This window comes from Linepithema humile, chromosome 1 (assembly GCF_040581485.1).
Source record: "Linepithema humile isolate Giens D197 chromosome 1, Lhum_UNIL_v1.0, whole genome shotgun sequence".
In the NCBI taxonomy this organism is placed as follows: domain Eukaryota; kingdom Metazoa; phylum Arthropoda; class Insecta; order Hymenoptera; family Formicidae; genus Linepithema; species Linepithema humile.
The window spans coordinates 20725094-20744383 of NC_090128.1; the positions used below are offsets into that span (position 1 = coordinate 20725094).

Consider the following 19290-nt stretch of genomic DNA (forward strand, 5'->3'; position numbering starts at 1 on the left):
GTTCTTGTTTAAATGTATATTGTATTATAAATGGCCAAATATTCTGCAGCTACCGATCACTTTACGTAAATCCCAGCACAGCTTACTTTATTTTGGAAAAAAATAAGTTTCGCCGTATCTTACACTATCCGATATACCCTGAAAGATGGAGCTGCATCAATAGCTTAGTAAACACTTTAGTTAGCTTCTGCAACTGTAATTAAGTTTTTATAATAGTCGATCTGGTAGGAAAGTTTTGGTATTGTATTAAAAAGCATCAACAAAAAACACGGTAATCTTAAACAGAGCTCTTTCTTTCACGAGGTATCCTAATTACGTAAGACACTCTCGGAGCAGAATTAAACTATGAATATCAGAGCCCAAAATGATAAAGGTGTACAAAAAAGAGGTGTTCTGTGCTGTGGTTAGTGAAATGATTACTGCACAAGTGCTTTTTATATCAAAATGCAAAAGGATGTATGCGATAATTACGTGTCGCTTCAGAAAATAACTCGTGATCTATACTTCAGTCCAAAATTCTGTACAATACTATTGGATAGTGGAAATTATATTGTATTATAAGCATATTATATATATATGCTTATTTACTTAATTAGTTTGTTTTATTCGTTCAATTTTCGCTGTTTTTATATACATATAAAACTGCAAGAAACCTGCAATTTTAATCACACTATATTCGGTTCTCTTTTAGTAAAGATTGTATACACAGGGTGCATGCAAAAATATAGCGAATACCGATCAATAACAATATATAATACATTATGTTAACGATTGTTGATTTCTTAATAATTAAAACTTCAACAAAACTTTAGCTATGCGATTTTATAAGGATTTTTAATAGATTTGATTTTATTCTCATTGAAATTCAGAAGATAAGTTAAACGACTTAATATGTTTCAGGCATATCTCTCGACTATACATTTCTTCATTTGTTTATAATAAATGTGTTATTTTTTTAAATTTAAAATAGAGATAATACAATAATATCAATAGAGACAAGAATAACGAAAAAAAAGATATGTTTATCGTTGCTCAATGAAATATCTGCTCCGTGTAATGCGTGACTCTTTCTTGAATTTCAGAAAGAACTGCATATTTTGTATATAATAGGATATGATTTCAAATTGTAAATATTAAAGAGTTGGCTGATTAACACATCACACAATATTTGAAATTAACGAAAAGATACATTGTAGAGATCTGTATACATGACACACACATACACATACACACATTATATATATATTAAACGATCATTTTCCAAACACAGTAATTAATAATGCTTGAATAAACTATGCACTTCATATATATTTTAATTTACTTTGCAGTACCCTGCTTTTAAATTGATTTTACTTGGAATTGCGATTATCGATTTCTTGCAGTGTTTATCAGAGGTATTTGTAAAGCGTGAACAACTTCTAATCTCTATCTTATAGATGATACGACGCGTGAAATAAAGACGCCGTCGCTCTTTATATTGTGTGACCCGAACTCGCGACCCATTATTTGGTTAAAGTCTTTGTGCACGTAATAAGGAAAAAAAGTTAATTGATTGTGTCAATTTTCAAACAAGAGTATTTAAAAAAGTGCCTTGAGACGTTAACGCAGACGGGACCTAAATTGAAGAATACAGCGGAGTAAAGCTGTAGGTCGGAGTGAGGCCAGGACACTTCTCTAGTTCATAAGTTCTCTATAAGTACTGTATTAAAGTATAATAAATTAATAATAACTGATAGAGAAGACGACAACTGTTCCTTTGCTCTTTATAGGATACAAACCGTAACTTCTCTTTGTAATGGATATATTTATCACACACATTCTCTCGGTAGTTTTTATATAATGATAAATGAATTATAAACGTAACGGCGGTAAGTCTTATGATAAAAATCACACATATATGCTTAAGTCTCGATATTGTATAAACTGATAAGAGGTAAGATATAACTATATTGGTGCTTTAATATAGATGAAGTTTATAGAAACTTCATTATTAAACCGAAAATGTAGTTTCTATTGTATTTCTGTCATTTTATTTATTTATCCAAGACCTTTATTTCTGGAGTTTACAATATATGTTTGTGGATTAGCATTTATATTTCTTTCTTTTTTATACCTGTCTCTCGAATTAAATATAATTAGCAAACAAAATGTACGTGTACGTAGTGGTTTGGAATTTACAATCGTAACTCTGAATAAAGCTTAAAATAAGGCGTAAATCTATAAATCATTTTAAAAGATAGCAATATTAAATTTATTGATGTAATTGTGGCGTAAGTGTGTGCGTAAAAAATAAGTAAAAACAATTATTTCTTTTGAATATTTAAATACAGCTTATTTTATAATTATCTTCTTATTTCAAACAGCAATTATTCACTATTGTGAATTCTTAAATGTATATAGAGATTCATTAGAGGGACATGTATGATATTACTTAAATATTCCGAGAAAGAAGAATTGGTAACACATTTAATACATTTTGTTGTAGATATTTCTGTGATTTTTGCATGTATCGATTTTTCTAAACTACATTGAGATATGCTCAATTATTTTACATAGACTGTACAAGCGTGACGTTTAAAATATATTCTCTTTTCAACGTTTTTAGTGTAATTATGAAAAATAATAAATTAAATTTTGTAGTGTATAAAAAATTTCACGATTGTATTGTAATCTCGTAATTGTTAGCGACTGCTCTGTAAGGTGTTTGTACTTGTACATAGAGCAAAACGAACCTATCTCCTCTCTTAGTGTGAAATAAATTTGAACTTGTTTCATAAAAACATCGATTGTTGTTTTCGTGTATATTATTGCTAGATTACAAAAAAAAAAAAAAAACATTTTATCAGGTGTAAAATTATGCTCTTTGTAAGAATCGAAACAAAACATTTGCAGTTCCATAACAGCCTTATATTCCACTCTCAGTCAATACATAAGTTAAGTTACTTGTACATATGTTTAAATGAAGATCAAATTTTGATAGATGCTGCGGTGAAAAGCAATGACAATGGGAGTTATATATGCCTTAGAAAATAAATATATCATAAATATTAAGGTATCTATAAAAACGCAAAATTGATTTAAAAATTCAGGATCTAAAATCCCAATTTCAGGTCCAAACTCGAGTGTAATAATTACATGTCTCGCATCGTAACATCTATCATTTGCCAAATGTCAAACTATAATCCTACAATCCTTTCAACACTGCACCTCAAATTCACTAAAATAATGCCATGGCCAATAAACATTTCGATAATTGTTGAAAATGATGAATGTTTATTTTAGTTGAAGCTTATTAACCAAAAATAAATATGTGCAATTAAATGTATATAGGCCTGGCAAGACATAAAGAAAGTAAATATGTTAATGTCACACAAGTGACAATGAGGACACTGTATGGTCCTGTACCCATTCCATACTTCAGGATCTCTTGACCTACAGTGAGTCCTTGAAGGAGCATGTACAACATGAATGATGGCGAGGCACTGTATCACTTGAGACATCGTTCGAAATAATATGATCCTACATAACCACCCCGCATAGCTTTTGCTACGTTTTGTTCAAACGCCCTTCTGTTATTCTGTAGAACTTCAGCAGCGTCCTTATTTAATGGATCCTCAGGATTTGGCTCCTGTTATCATATTTATGTATGTTTCAATTCAGATGAGATAAAAAAATGATTTGTGAAAAATAAGTTATCAGAAGCATTATATTAATAAATAATGGTTACAACCACACAAATATTGATTGATAGCAAAATTTATATAGAATGTAAAAATAATAGTTTTCTTTAGTAAAACATTATAAATTATGACAAATAAGTAATAATGGAATTATACATACTAAGAATAGATATTGGAGACCATAGACAATGGAATTGATTGTGAGTACAGGTTTCCAGTCCTCTCTCAGAATATTGAGGCACACATTACCATCCAAGTCAATATTGGGATGATAAACCTGAGTCTCACATTTCACTTTTGGTGGCTCGTGCGGGTAATTGGGACCAACCTTAAAACTAAACACGAATCTACCACCTCTGTAAAACCCCTGAAACAGTTAATCAATCGATTAATCATATGCAATCATCATCAATATTTTCATAAGCTACCATTGATTATTGGTATTGTAAATAATGAAATATACAACCTGGATGGGAAAAGTGACATTGATTTAACATTGTACAAATACTGCAAGTGCTCCAGATAAGTATTTACTTACTTCATCTGGACAGATGATTAACTTAAAGCTTAACAGATCATCAGGATCCGGGAATTCCGTACCGCATGTTTTCGGGAGATTGAGTTCGTTTATGTCTGAAAAAGTAAATACCAAGTAAAAGGAGAGTGACGAGGGTAAGTCGCGAGCTACATTGAGTGCAAACCTTTTGTGATTCTCAGCTGTGCCGCGGACGCCTTCTTCTGGGTGCCAGCCTTGGGTGACTCGCCATCTTTTTTCGCTTGTTTCAACGAGAATAATTTGATCATAATTAGATCGCGCGTTCAACGCCGACGCGGGCCAACATACAAATGTCTCGCACTTGGGCCGCGGTCGCGGACGGCATACAAAATCACACCTAAAAACCTATAATTTTTGACACTACGGGATCAATCGCTCGGTTGATCCCGCACACATACAATACGCGCAGGCCGTGCAGAGGCTAGTGTCACGTGGACGGATGAATGATAGTGAGCATGCTGATGTCACGGCGTCGCGAATACCGATAATAATGTTTTCTGCACAAATTTCTTCTCAGTTTCTTACAGTCGGTAGAATCAACACGTGGACTAACAATTTTTTTTCTCTGTCGAAAGATGGCATTGTCAGCATGATCATCATTTCGAAATATGATGTCACTCTATACATTTAATTTTTAACGTCGCGCAAATTCAAATTGTGCGCACTTGCTTCGTGTATTAGAATATACGTTGTATCTTTCTTTTGCGATAAAATATTACAATGAGATTATAAACGTCCTATAGAAGGTAACATCTATTCAAAAGCGCTATGACTGCACGATTTACGTCTTAGCGATTTCAGTAGTTATTTATTACATGTATATGCATGAGTCACGCATTACTTGTATACTATTATTGCTGCGAGCAGAACCTTAATTTGTAACAATTAACTTTATAATTTATAACGATTTATCATATATGTGTTAATTAGTTATTAGCCTAATAAACACCAATGTGCTAGTTTATTAATACCGAGTATAGTAATTTAATTACTTCAAATTTATAATTAATTATTTAATTCATAACTAGCAAAATAAACTTGCATAGAAATAATTATATGCGCGTTGTATGTATTCGCATGTTTAATGACTAATATAATATTTATGCAAACGAACTGGCGATATGCCCGGTATTTGAACTTAAAATAACTTGACAGCAGGATGACGTTTCGAAAAGCGCTGCTTTCGAATTATCACTCATTCGTCGTTTGAGAGAATCGACAATTGGACTACTGTTGTTTGGATGGGCAATTCTAACACGAAGAGAAGCTATCATAATTACGAAAAGTATGATAGTCAGGTGTGTATTATCTGGATATACATCCTAACCTCTAACTCAATATTTATATCTCATAAAAATGTTCTTTCTGTTGCGTTTCCTCTATTTTACATTATACTTTATAATTAAATGTATGTGTACTCTATCTTAAAAATAATATTATCAATTTACAGTATAGCCTCAGTGATTTACTCGGTGGAAGCTGCATCACAGCAGCACAAGCTTCTAATGATGAACGAAGATCATGGTCTCGTGCTTCTCACAGAAGGTAATATGACTAGTATTTTAATAAAATATATTCTCGTATAATTAATTGTCTACAATAGATTTTAATAACAGCAAGACTGAATTAACACATATTATTTTTAGTTGGACCAGAGATGCTGGACAGGATGCTCACGTATCATCATTTGGATCTTCCAAAACAGTATGGCCAGTTCCCCGTTTTCAGTCAATGTTCCTACCAGAGTTTCCAGTCAAACAGATACCCTTGAAGACGGGATATGTTTTCTTGGATGTAATAGCTAAAGGTGCTTATGGAAAAGTGTACAAAGTACAAAAACAAGAGACTGGTCAAGTTTATGCACTTAAAGTCATTAGTAAAGCTATGATAGTAGCAGAAAATGCTATTAGACAAGCTAAAGAGGAGGTACATACATGTTTAAAATTGTTTAGATAAATATATTGTTGATTTGACAAAATATATAGATTTTATGTTTTATATTTAGGTAGCAATACAGAGAATGGTTGGACATCATCCTTTCGTAGTGAGCTCTGTCCACAGATGGCAAGGCAGAAAGACTTTGTATATATGTAAGTTCTGTTACTGTGTTAAATTTTAACATAATTTTTTGAGCAGATTGTGACAGAGATAAATATTACAGTGATGGACTACATTTCTGGAGGAGAATTACTTTCACTAGTCGATGAATATGGCTGTTTACCTGAAGAGGTAGTTAGAATATATGTGGCTGAAATTGCGTTAGCCATAGGTGAGAATAATTTCAATAATTTGTTATAGATAACATAAGATCTGACATCTATACATTTATATAAAAGCATATGTGTATTATATGTAGATTTCCTGCACAATGCTGGCATAGTACATAGAGATCTAAAAACAACAAACGTTCTACTTGACGAAAATGGCCATGCTATAATTATTGATTTTGGTTTAGCCAAATGGCTGCAACGCACTGAAAGAACGAATACATTATGTGGAACACCCCAATACATGGGTGAGAAAATATAATAATAGAAATGTGGTATTTTATTGCGTTTCTAATTTGCTTAAAAACAGATAATTGATGAATCAATTCATAATATAAAATCAATTAATATAAATAATATAATATAAATTCATAATATAATCAATCAATAATATAAAATATTATTTCTTTATTGTTTTGTCATATTTACGCAATTTTTTTTATTGTAATCTTTCAGCTCCTGAAATATTAAGAAAAGAATACTATGGACAGGAGGTCGATTGGTGGTCGCTCGGCGTCTTAATGTGCTTCTTACTTACAAATGAGGTACGTGATAGATTTTAAGTATGTATCATATATTTTTTCATGACTATAATTCAGTGCTTTCGTCGTGTTACTCCACTTTAAGTAGATAGCTGACCTTATCATTACTCTGGAAGCACTCAACATCACAAGACTCCGTGGCGCAACGGTAGCGCGTCTGACTCCAGATCAGAAGGTTGCGTGTTCAAATCACGTCGGGGTCAAAAGTTGTCTTTTTTTTTGTTTTGTGCAGCTCTAAGAAGTTATAGTAATTAATTTGATAATAACTTTTTTTATTTTGTTTGTTATTATTATATATAATAGACTGTGTTTGAATTATTTATGTTAAATTGAAAAACTAATTCATATCGGTAGTTGTGCTTGCTTAAAAGTCGTAGAATTATTTTATAGCGTTATATTTATACTATAGCGTTATAATATAAAAGTACAAACACGATTATCAATGTATAGTGATTATTAAAAAAAATAAATCGCCCCCGGGTGGGCTCGAACCACCAACCTTTCGGTTAACAGCCGAACGCGCTAGCCGATTGCGCCACGGAGGCAACTAAGTATAGCCTTCTTATAAGTGCAGTTAGCAGCATCACTTGCTTTTTGTAGGATTATTTTTATTGTCTTGAATATTAATTAAATAGAGAGACAAATTAAATTTTAAAACGAAGGAAAAGTGTAGAAACCGAGTCATGTAACTCGAGTCTGCCTTTAATTTTACACAGTATTTACTTTAATATATTTGTTACTGACAACCATAACAATTTAGTTATGTGTTATGTAGTATAATGTTTAAAAAAGAAAAAACTCTTGTGACAGATTTAACGCCAAAGAGACGCGCATATACTCTTAAATTTTAAATAAGCTGAATTGGTCAAATTAAGTTTTATTTCCGTTAATATTTAACTGCAATATACTTCACTTATTCTGATGTTTATTGCAAGACGCGTGAGTCGAATAATCATATTTAATCAGCATTAAACATCTCACGAGAAAATGCGATATACAATGAAAAAACGAAACAATCTTGCTGCTGCGTGTTGCAAAACTCTTTCTCTCATACGCTGGGTCACGCCTTGACATTTCGTTAGATCCATTCACCTTATACATCTTGTTTACACCTACCCGATGCATCGTGGTACGAGAGCTCGCCCTTTGATGAATCGATGCGCGATTGCGGCGTGTCACGAAGAAATGTTGGCGTGCCGCATGCGGATGCGACATTCGCGAGCAATTGCGAGATCGCTAGGAGTCTTGTGCAAGTCTATGCATTTTTCATGAATAGCTGATTCGTTATGAAGTTGCATTCGCGTAAGAATAGAAAGGTATCGGCTGTAATTCCGCAAATGTGCGGATTGACTTGTTCTTTGATAATCCCTTGATAAATTGGCTGAAATCTTGATGAATCTTTTATGCGTCGAGAGATGTCATATAAGAATCCGAATAATTCTTTAAATTAAAGTCAAAAAGAAATAAAGAATTATTCCTGACAGACGGCATAAAATTTTTAAGCATTTATAAAAAAAGAGTGACATATAGCATATATATTTTTTTCTGATTGCGTTTTTTTATTACATTTTTTCCTTTAATCAATAGCTGTTTTCTTTGTTTGTGCGAAAGCAGCGATAAATGTTTCTCTATTTATTCGCCTACACTTAAGTATCGATGAGATATTTTCTTACTTAATAATTCCATACATATTTGCAAGATTATTTTGCAAAGACTTTCTCATTTTACTATTCATAGATTTTGCAAGCGTGTTTAGGCGTCTCATAAAAATCACCAAGTCCGTTATTTTCGCGAAATCACAGGTTCGAAGAAACATCCGCGATTGTGAGATCCTGAAATGTCACGAGACACGTTTCATTGAATCTTATTGCGCGTGTGTAAATAATTTGTGGGCACGGTGAAGTGCTAAGGGTCGTAAGTTAAAGGGGAATTATCATTTACTCAATCCGCTGCCGGTGCGCGCTCGTTGTGCCTTGTTATTTCGTGTTAGAGAAGTGCGAAGATGTTTGCCGGCTGACGGAAGCTCTCGATTATTGTATCTGACATAGTAGGTACATGGCGGCTCCACGCACGTCGAGAACGTAAGTGCTACTTCGTGACTCACTCGTTAACTTGTTACATCGCGCCTGGTCCTCGTTGTTTCTGTCACACTGAAGCGCAACGTTGTGATTGACAAATCACACGAGCACTGATACGCCTTATCGCGGCGACCGATAGTGCAAATTTGCAGAATGTGCAAATCGAGAGATTTATCGGTGGGTCGCCGTGCCTCTGGCGGTCTCGTTTGTCCCTTTAATCGATCTTTTCGTGAATATTTCATTCATCAATCAGCTATATTTTTCATATATTTTAATGCCGTCATCGAAGTCTCGTTCCGTTTTCCGAATAAAATTGTGCGTCGATAGACGCAATTTGAAACTTCGCGATGATTATAATCTAAAATATAGAAAGATAAAGATGGCATTTTACATACGCATTAATAACAGCGAATTTCATTGACAGAAAGTTTTGTGATTACAGTATTGCGTACCACATAGGATTTTCAGAGATTTATTATTCTTGTTTGAACACCTGAGTGTTTAGTGCAATATTTTTAACTTGCAACCCTGTTCCATGTTTTATACATTTTATATCTTATAGATTAGAAGTTATTTTATTTTAATCAAACGCGCGTCTCAATTTAAAGGCACTTGTATGAATTGAAAGACGTCGGTGAGGATTCGCTCATACAAGAGCCGAGCAGAATTTCTAATGGCAATTACTGTCACATATGTAAGATCTTTTCCTCTTCGAAAATCTGTAGTTCTACATGTCAAGTTTAAATACGCCAGTAAATTCCGAGCGACGAAATTCGAGGCCTGATCGAAGTCGAAGCAGTCTGTGGATGGGCGGTTGGTGCGGTGAGACGGAGTAAACGAGGCCGTCAGGATTCACAGTAATAATAATAATTATTATTATAACGATGATGAAGCAATAATACAAATAATAATATTAATAATAATAGTGGTACTGGTACTAAATCGTAATAATAATAATAATGACACATGTATTTCTAAAAAGAAGACAGAGTCGAGCTACTTACTATATAGTTTATCAGGATGGGCTTGTGGGTGCTGTTTGCAGTAGTGCGTCAATTCTCAAATAAGACGTAGGGGGAGTGGGAGGGGGGGGGGGAATGGGGAGTCCATAAGGGGGATGCGAGATTATCGATCGGTAGGGGGAAGAGGGGGGGGGACGGAGTTCGTCCCCGCGGACAGATCGGAGCTCGTCTCCGTGTCCACCGGGACGAACGGGAACGCCACTCGGTGCTGGGCATCCCGCGGAACCACCGCGTGTACGCCGTTTCTCATCGCCGGGTCGCGCGGGTGCGCGATCACCGCGTATCGAAGGTACGATCGATACGAGTGTCACGTCGCTCGCAGGTGGACGCCGCCGACGGTATCCGGCGACACGCGGTCGTGCCGTGCTCCCCGTGGGAGATGCGCCACCGAGATCGTAGTGCGCCGTAAAGATCGAACAACCCTACTCTAGAAGATCGATCGGGTCGATGGGGTCGCTCTTTCGTGCTTGTCTCTCTTTCTCTCTCTCTCTCTTTCTTTCTTTCTTTCTCTCGTTCGCTTTCTCTCCTTGCCTCGCATTCTTTCGCGCTTTCGCTCGCTCAAGCACACACACACACACGCTCTCTTTCTCTCGCTCTTTCTTTCGCTCCTTATCGTCCCGCGACGAGCTCGCGTCTCGGCTGCCGGAGGCGCCGACACCCGAGCCCGCCCCGGTCCTTAAGGAGAGAGCAGAAGTCCTCCTCCTCTTCGAGATGGTGCTGCTGCTGCTGCTGTTGCTGCCGCGCTGCTGAGGTTACTCGTCGATCAGCCCTCCTCGCGCCGAGACTTTATTGCTCGGGCTTCGGGAGCAGCTCCGCGCCCGGGAGCAGCTTGTCCTTAGTGTCCTCGGCCGGTTTGGCTTCCTTCTGCTCCTCGGAGGACTTCTCCTCCTCGCTGCTCTTGCCCTCCTTGCTCTCGTCGGCGATCTTCTCCTCGGAGGACTCGCTGGAGCGCTCCTTCACCTCTTTGGCGGGTTCCTGCACCGGCTGCACCGGCTGCACCGGCTGGATCGGCTGCGGCTCCTCGGCGACCGGGAGATCCGATTTTGCCTGAGGCTGCTCGACCACTTCCGCTGTGTCCCGTTTGATCTGGCTGGACTCCTGAACCGCCTGCTGCTCCTGCTGTTGCTGTTCCTGGGCCACTTCCGCTTGCTTCTGCACGGGAGCCTCGGCGCTCTTCGCTTCCTTCTCGGACTCCTTCTCGGCCACCACCTCGGCTAACTTCTCCTTGTTCTGGGACGGCTCCTCTAATTTGATTTTCGACTGCTCGACAGGCGCCGTCTCCAGCTGCTCGCTCTTCTCCACTTGCTCGCTCTTCGGTTTCTCTTCCGCCGGCTTGACTGCTTCCACCGGGGCTTGCGGCAGCTCGGCGGGAAGCACAGATTTCTCCTGCGACTGAGCTGGTTCCTGAGGAGCGACGGGGGTTGGTTCGCGGGCAACAGGCACAGCGGCCTGTTCGGCGTCGCGGGTCACGCGGTCGGGCTTCTCCTCGACCTTGGCGTGTGCGAGCGAGTGAATGTGGCTTTCGGCGGCTTCCTTTGGCTTCTCAATCTCAACCTTCTTCTCCTCGCTGGAGGCAACTGTGGGAATTTCCGGCTCTTCCTTCTTCAGAGCTGGCAGCGGCGCTGGCTCTTCCAGTTTCTTCTCCTCTATCGGTTCCTCCTTCGGTTCCTCCTTCGGTTCCTCCTTGGCAATCTTCTCGGAGGGGATGTCGTCGGCGCGCTTCTCGATCGCCACGGGTTTCTCGGCCGCGGGTTGCACCGGTTCCGCGCTCTTGCCCTCAACGGCTACAGGTTCCTCCTGAAAGACGCATTATACAAGATTAGAAAATAAAGCTCACAAGAAGATGTAAAGAATGTTGGAGAAGACTAGATTATTCTCATCAATTCTTGAATGTATGAAAAATGTAAATGGCAAGAAAAGGATGTTGATAAATTTAAAATAAATATCGTCGAAAGCGCACCGTCAAAATTAATTTTTTTCTAAAGATTTTGCGAAAACATAAATATTGCAATGTTTGGAAAACTTCTTTTGTACGAGCGAGAATTAATTATTGAGGAAACAAGAAACTTACTGCTGTCTTCACAACCGGAAGCTCGACCGGTTGCTCCTGCGGCGCGGGTTGCACCGACTCCTTGGCCTCGGAGGCCGCTCCCTTCAGGGACTCCTGATCCTGCTTCTTTTCGGCTTCGGCGGTGGCCAGCACTTTCGGCTCTTCCTTCTCTTCTTGTTCTTCGGAAGATTTCGGCTGCAGCTGAGCTTCCTCGACTACCGCTTTAGTTTGTTCCGGCTGTAGGGCTTCCTCCTTCTTTGCCTCGACCTCTCGGGTCTCTTCGCTGGCGGACTCGCTGCTCCTCACAGCAGGCGCGTCGACCGCGGCAGGCTGTTCGGCTGCTGGCTGTACTGGCTGGCTAGCCGCAGGTTCCGCCGCGGACGCGATGCTCTGCACAGCGTCCGATGCCGGTTCCGCAGACTTCAAGCCTTGCGACGCGATCGGGGCGGGTAGAACGTGGTCTTTGGAGGGCTGCGTCTCGTGGCCCTCGTGGTGATCGGCCAGCGGCATAGCAGTGATCATTTTCAGCCCCAACAGGCACACCATCATTGCCACAGTGAATTTAATCATCGTGATATCTGCAAGAAAACACTGAATTTTAGACACTCAAACTAAAAAAAATTACTCAATATTTATCGGACGATTTTAATAGCATCTCTATTAATAATATTCGAAGATGTATTGCGCATTTCCCCGCGGTTTTTATCTCATCGAAATTATGAAAATTATTTTCTATCACAATGTTAAGTGATTTATCTTTGTGTGAAAATTAGAATTGAAAATTCTCGCGAATGTAGCGACTGCGAAAATGTTCTACATCTAACGAAACTCGGACTGACACCGTGGAGACATTGAGACGCGCAATCTTCCAGTTAGACGAACGGACGTGAGGACGAGTTGTCGCAGTGACGGTTCAGCATGAATGGGAGGAATGTATGAATGGACCCGATCGTAGATCGCGAGACGAAAGGACGATAACTATGATCGTTAATAGGCAGAAAAGCCATGGAGGGCTGCGGAAGGGGAGGGAGTCATGTTGGACGGTACATCAGGGCTGTCACGGGAGAATCGGCAGGAAGGAGAGGGACGGGTGACATTGAACCGAATGCATCGAATAAGGCGAACGTTATGGAACTAATGACAGGATGCGTGCCCCTCACGCTCGTTACGCGCGCGCGTACGGCTTCTCCGCGCACGTTTGGCTCCTCTTTTTGTACAATATATAAAGAATATGCTTGATAGTCTTGTATAAACTTTTATCGCGTGCAGAGTAAATCGTGACTAGTGTGTAAAACAATAAGAATAGATCTCTTGTTTTTCTCAGATGAAAATTTTTACGGAAGAATGTTGAGGCGTTGATAATTTATTAAGTAAGTAATTGGAAAGGAAAATCTTATTGCTATTGAGCTTTGTTTTTCAAATTTTTTAGTAAACTCCACTTTAATAAATATTGCGAGGAACGTAGATTCATTATCGAATACCGGATTTAAATGCGCAATGTTTGTACTTGGTGCAAAATGTTTAGATAATAAATTTACTTCGCGTGATGCAATCTTCAGCTTGCGATTTCTGCGTCGCAAAATGCGTCGACACTCCGCGCGAACGAAACACGAGACTATTCCGCGTTTGTAAGTAGGCGTACGTGAAATCGGAGACAAACGGCGCGGCATTTACGCGTCATCGGGTTGGCACGGCCGATCGACGGGCATTAACGTTCGAGTTAAGCGTAATCTGCATTGCCGTCCCGCTTATCAATATTTGCATCAATACAAATTTGATAAAAAAAGTATTATTATGAAAGAATTTGTTTTTAGTCTAATTAAAAATTATAACGTCGGCACATAATGTTGAAACAAGTTTTTGATAAAACTGTGAATAAAAAATGGTCGATCGTACAAGAAATATTTTAATTAGCAATAACCGGAAAAATTGTATATGTTAAAAGCACGGAGAGTAAAGAAGATTTTTAATTAGCGTGAATGAATAGTGATTTTACTTTTCGAAAGCGGAGATTTCGCGGCGTCGTGCAATCGAAAATGTTGCGGCAAACAGGAATGCATTACCAGAGGGAATATCGAGAGGGAAAAGATGGCGAGGAGTAACGACAGAGACGGGAACAACGAGGCGTAGTAACGCAGGACAGTGAACGGACGGGAGGGCGGACAGAACGATCCAGTTTTTACGACGAGACCGACGTAAATTCGCGTTTGGCAATGCAATTACAGCCGGCGAACGGCTGCAACTGCCTTGGTTCTTCCGATATCGGCAATATCGCCGAAACCACCTTGCGTTGCGATAGAAAGCGAATCGGGCTCTCGTTGATATCAACAATTACATTCGCGTTCGCATTCGCGACAGAAGCGTCGTGTTGCACGCAGAATTAAAATATGTATATAATTTTTAATTACATATATAATTGCGAAGGCCGACTTTGATTTAATGATAATTGCCGAGAGAGAAATTTTGATAAAGAAATCGCAAGTTCGCGTGAGACTCGGCAGAACTGAAATTTAATTCTCCAAATATTTCTATGGCATTAAGTTTATAGCGTGCATAATTATGCCGGATGCACGGCGCACGTCGCAATAAATTTAATTGCGAGTCCACTCAAGCACCGTCGACTTATCCTTGCGTTACGTACATTTCGTTAATTAGTTCCTATATATTGACGTGATCGAACGACGTACGCGCGCTCGACGCAATCATCCGTTCCGCGCAATTTTCGGTGCAAGAAATTCGCCGAAGGAATCGATGAAAGGAGTCGAAGGCGACGCGCGTTGATCGCGCTGCGAATACAAACAAGCGGTCAGCGGCCAGGTCGATAGACGCAGGAAATGCCTGTGAAAGATGATGGACGCCGATTACCTCATCAAGATCATCAGAGATGTAATAATGGTACCACGCTTACAAAGAAGTCGCGCGCGCCATCAAGCACTCCAACGTCAATGATTATAGCCTTCTGGCTCTCCTCGCTCTCTTTCTTCTCGTTCTTTTAGCCCCGCGGTTCCTGATTGCGGCGCATTGAAAGAGCGACGTTCGCTCGTCTAATCTGAAACCGCGAGTTCAATCTGAATCTGCGAAATCCGCTCTCCTGTTGCGTCGCGAAATGTATTGCGTCTTGTTTTGACTTTCTCGTTTCTTCTTTACGTCTTTACGCAAGGAAGAATTTTACTAAGTGAGATTCTGTTGATTTAAATAGAGATTGTTTGAGACGTAATCGATGCTCACCAATTGCGAAAAGGTAGTCGCCGGTTGGCGACCTCGAGATAATGTCGCGGCGCAGGTAATTCACAGATTGGCAGATTAAGCCGGCTAATTAAGGGTCGGAAAGGAGCGCGCCGCGGGAGGGAAATGCGAAATTACGCAAATGCGCACGGTTGCTCCTTGAGAAATCTACAAATTATGTATATGGCGACGACGAAGCGTAGCTTGCACGCGAGCGACGTACGAGCGTTTCCCTTCCTTTAACCTCTTAACACCGAAATCCTGAGATATGAAACGCTGAATCGCTCATGAATTAATATTTTCTTACTAACCCTTCAGCTACGAACACTCCAATACGACCAGCGAAGATTATTTGTAAAACAGATATAAAACCAATAATTCTTTTTAAAAATGAGGAATTATTTTATTAGAAACGTACGATTGCTTTTGATACAAGATTAAGCTTTTTGCAATTAATTTGTGATATCATTATTGGTTTGTCAGTAATTTCAAAAAGACTTTTGCATATTGTAATCAAAGAATTAACACAAAAGAATAAGAAAAACTCGTATTTAATAAATTTGAATTTATTAGAAATTAATTGTGCTGAATATGATAATATATCTAATGCGATTTTAATGGCAATACTTATCGGTTTCATTAATTTAGACTTTTAAAACTAGCTCTTTATCTTTGAATTAAATATTAAAAAATTTACGGTTACAAATGATGGGTTTTTAATTCGTTTTTAATACAAGATGACATTTTAATAACGAATGGATCGCAATCGTGTTTGATAGCGAAAAATTGAGTTTGTCGAGGCGTTTATTGTCATTTACCATTTCAAAAATCCCAGTTTGCCGCACCTCAGCTAATTGAACGAATGAATAGCAGCGCGAACAGCGAACAATAGCATTATCGCGCTCCACTTTCAGAACTGTCTCTATTGCCGTCGACTTGGTATCGAATCCTACGCGTATTGCGAAAGAAGCGTAACTTGTCACGAGTCTCGAAAAAAATCTTCCGCGCACTAATGCGAGACTAATGATCGTTCCGAGTCAACCAACCGCGTCTATCGGCCGCACATGTCACTCCGACTCGAAATTTCATTTTGAACTCGCCCAGCAAAGTCTATCATGTAACTTGTTTCGGAATTAAGCCGTGGAAAATTTTGTCGACTTCAATTGCGATCGAAGGCGAAATAGCGAGAGGTCAAAAGTGAAAAGATTTTACTCGACAATTGCGCAATCGATTAGAAAATTTATTACAACGAGAATAATTGCGCGACGATAACGTTGCCTTACTCGACGAAGAAACTCGCGTCTCGATCGATCGATCGATCGTCTGAAAGTTGTCGGCAATCAGTCGGTTAATCCACGGGGACCGACCGACTCATCGCGTTCCTGCCGAAAGATCGCGGCGAGACGTGCTTTCTTCGGTCGAGGGTTGCAAGACTCAGCGAAAGGGAGCTTGTGTGTGTGTGTGTGTACTCACGTCTTTTTCTCTCCTCCGTAAACGAGAAACTCTTGCCAGACGAATCGGCGTCGGGCACGGGCGGCGATTTCTCCTCTTCGGCTTCTCTTGCTGTCTTCTCTCTCGGCTCTCACCGGTTCGCGCGAACTGTCGATCGACGCGAACGATCGGAGTCAACGAAAAAACGCGGGGGGCTCTGTCTCTCTATCTATCTATCTTCCCTCTCTTTTTTTTCGCGCGCGTGCGATTACGCTCGTTTGCGAAGGACCGTTGGCGATCGGGATGAAGGTTGGGTCGTGTGTCGAGATGGAATCGCCGGGGCCCCGCTTATATACCCATTTACCCACCCGTGCTCGCGGCCAGGATCGTGCAAGGGGCCCCCGACCCTCCACGCCGATGGAGCTCCACCGAGAGGGGCCCCTCTTTCAGTCGTCTCTTCGCCGCCCTTCTTGGACTCTCTGCCTACCTTATCTCCCTCCTTGTCCTCCGCCTCCTCTCTCTTTCTCTTCCTCCTACACCGTTTCTCGCGTTTCTACCTCCTCCTTCTCACTCTCGCCCGCTTCTGCCTGATCTCGGCCTGTTCGTCGACTCCTTCGCTCTTCTCCGTTCTGGCCCACGTTTACACCCGGTACGTACTTGCGTACCAAGTCCCGAGATCTTCGAGTTCGGGCATGGATTTGCAACGCGTGTTGCTGACCCACTGCGATCACGCCTTGGGCGAACCTTTTAACTGCGAGCGTTGTATACATACATTCAGCGTCGAGTATTAACAATTGTCTTACGATAATTTTTCAACTGTTATATCGTTCCCTTTATATCGAAACCATGAATGTGCAAATTTTCCTTTAACCTCGTTTTTCTTTGCGAAAATTATTTTTGACTACTTGATTTTGTATTTACAAAGCTTCAGAGAAAGAGCTTGGGATACTTTAAATTTAGAGTATCTAAAGGCTTATAGTTTCTCGATTTATTCGTAAAGATAATTTAATTTGCAGTTAAAGACGAGTTCTACTCGGATCGTGAGATTACTTTTAGCGTGAGATAAACATTCGGTGGATTTTTTGGTCAGAGAGTGCCGAGAATAATATAAAAAATTTGAAAGAACAAAAAAATTACTTAAAGAAGAAGCCTGAAAAATTAGAATATTCTTTAAAACTTCTAAATTTATTTTTTTACTTTTATAATTGCGTTTTGGTTGTTAAAATATTTTCATGCGTTCGTAGAAAATGAGGATTCTAAAGCATATTCCATTGTCAGTACATTTCGCTTATCTCTATCATTTATACTTTTATATCTTGCTTCATTATTATACATTACATTATAGCAGTGCGGGATACCAGTGCAAGAATTCATGATATGCGTGGCTTTAACATAAATATAGTTTCTTTTTTATGGAAATGTATATAATGGAAATTCTCTACGGAAAAGTTGGTCTTACAATTTTCTGAGATTACGATTTCCAGTTTCGACCGAAACCAACGATTATACACTTGTTATGGAACTTTTAACAGCAATTCTCTCATATATATTGAATCATCGTCGAATGGAACCAAGAACCTTGAAATACTTATGCGTGACTAGATATAGGATTTCCCTATCAATTCTTATGTGCAACAATTTAATATCTATAGAGCACTTTTGGAAAATTATTCTCTATATATGCATGCGTACCATACTTGCTCGACTAGTTGTTCAGGACGCACCTGTACACGTCGCATGCCGGCATGACGTGTCGCGTTTGTGTTTTAAAAGCATTCATTTGGGACCATTCAGTATATCGAGCGGAAGTGCAGGGCAATACAAGCTTTGATAGAGTGTAAAACGAACTAACCTTGAATATATTTAAACCGGATTAATCGGCATTTGTTTTCTTCAATTCGCAATCGAATTGCTGGTTAAAAAAACCGACAAAAAGATGAGAGTGCAATAACTTTTCAATTACGAAAATAAAATGCAAATAATATTTTGTTTGCATTATGTTTTATCGTGGTCTTAAAAATTTAATCGGCGTTTCTTGGTAAATTTAGAGGAAGTCTTAAGTGATCAAACTGTTGTCTTCCCGACTGTGGAGTTATTATGATATGACCTTCTTGACTCGAAGACGTATCTTCCTCGTACAAATTTTTGTCTTATCCTCATTTGTGGCGAAGATTCTTTCAGTGAGCGTAAACAAATCGTTCCGCACGTGCTCGACATGGCTAAATAATCGAAAATGTGTAAATTTTAGCGTTTTATCTTATTTTGTTTTTAATTTGTAAGCGAAAAGGAATTTGATTAGTTTTGTTGTCGAAAGTATCGCATAAAAATGTCGTACATTTCCCAGTAAAATTATGTAATATATAACTATCAATAAAAGAGGGAGTATATTTTTTGTGCTTAAAAGAAATAAAAATTGAAATTTTCCGTAAAAGCGCTCAG

The 19290-nt window shown here is 39.2% G+C and overlaps 3 protein-coding genes and 2 non-coding genes across 8 annotated transcripts in view; 2 read left to right on the forward strand and 3 right to left on the reverse strand.

Annotated features, from left to right (window-relative positions):
* Positions 1 to 2885: 2885 nt before the first annotated feature.
* On the reverse strand, positions 2886 to 4682 carry UbcE2M (NEDD8-conjugating enzyme UbcE2M). The gene is made up of 4 exons (XM_012363363.2): positions 4382 to 4682; positions 4219 to 4313; positions 3841 to 4047; positions 2886 to 3628 (listed from the first exon to the last, which is right to left on the reverse strand). The coding sequence occupies exons 1-4, from the start codon at positions 4482 to 4484 to the stop codon at positions 3488 to 3490; spliced, it is 546 nt and encodes a 181-aa protein (XP_012218786.1). The 5' UTR covers positions 4485 to 4682; the 3' UTR covers positions 2886 to 3487.
* A 156-nt stretch (positions 4683 to 4838) lies between these two features.
* S6KL (S6 Kinase Like) overlaps positions 4839 to 19290 on the forward strand; it is a 46600-nt gene continuing 32148 nt past the window's right edge. The window contains exons 1-9 of one of the 3 annotated variants that reach the window (XM_067347522.1): positions 4839 to 4982; positions 5392 to 5534; positions 5687 to 5781; positions 5883 to 6162; positions 6242 to 6326; positions 6398 to 6505; positions 6593 to 6751; positions 6960 to 7048; positions 7134 to 10795. In XM_067347522.1, the coding sequence (XP_067203623.1) occupies positions 5478 to 5534; positions 5687 to 5781; positions 5883 to 6162; positions 6242 to 6326; positions 6398 to 6505; positions 6593 to 6751; positions 6960 to 7048; positions 7134 to 7283 (1023 nt within the window). In that variant the 5' untranslated portion in view covers positions 4839 to 4982; positions 5392 to 5477 and the 3' untranslated portion in view covers positions 7284 to 10795. Of the gene's footprint in view, positions 4983 to 5391; positions 5535 to 5686; positions 5782 to 5882; positions 6163 to 6241; positions 6327 to 6397; positions 6506 to 6592; positions 6752 to 6959; positions 7049 to 7133; positions 10796 to 19290 lie in introns of those variants that run through there. The other 2 variants (XM_012363388.2, XM_012363397.2) reach the window with 2 other exon arrangements.
* TRNAW-CCA (transfer RNA tryptophan (anticodon CCA)) lies at positions 7177 to 7248 on the forward strand. Its single transcript has one exon. It is a non-coding gene; the product is annotated as a tRNA-Trp (tRNA).
* TRNAN-GUU (transfer RNA asparagine (anticodon GUU)) lies at positions 7517 to 7590 on the reverse strand. The gene has a single exon. It is a non-coding gene; the product is annotated as a tRNA-Asn (tRNA).
* LOC105670059 (neurofilament heavy polypeptide) lies at positions 9975 to 17188 on the reverse strand. Of its 2 annotated transcripts, none has more exons than XM_012363376.2 (3): positions 16894 to 17188; positions 12217 to 12773; positions 9975 to 11942 (listed from the first exon to the last, which is right to left on the reverse strand). In XM_012363376.2, the coding sequence occupies exons 2-3, from the start codon at positions 12763 to 12765 to the stop codon at positions 10932 to 10934; spliced, it is 1560 nt and encodes a 519-aa protein (XP_012218799.1). In that variant the 5' UTR covers positions 12766 to 12773; positions 16894 to 17188; the 3' UTR covers positions 9975 to 10931. The 2 variants fall into 2 exon arrangements, with proteins under 2 accessions (XP_012218799.1, XP_067203621.1); XM_067347520.1 differs by lacking the exon at positions 16894 to 17188 and adding an exon at positions 13035 to 13062.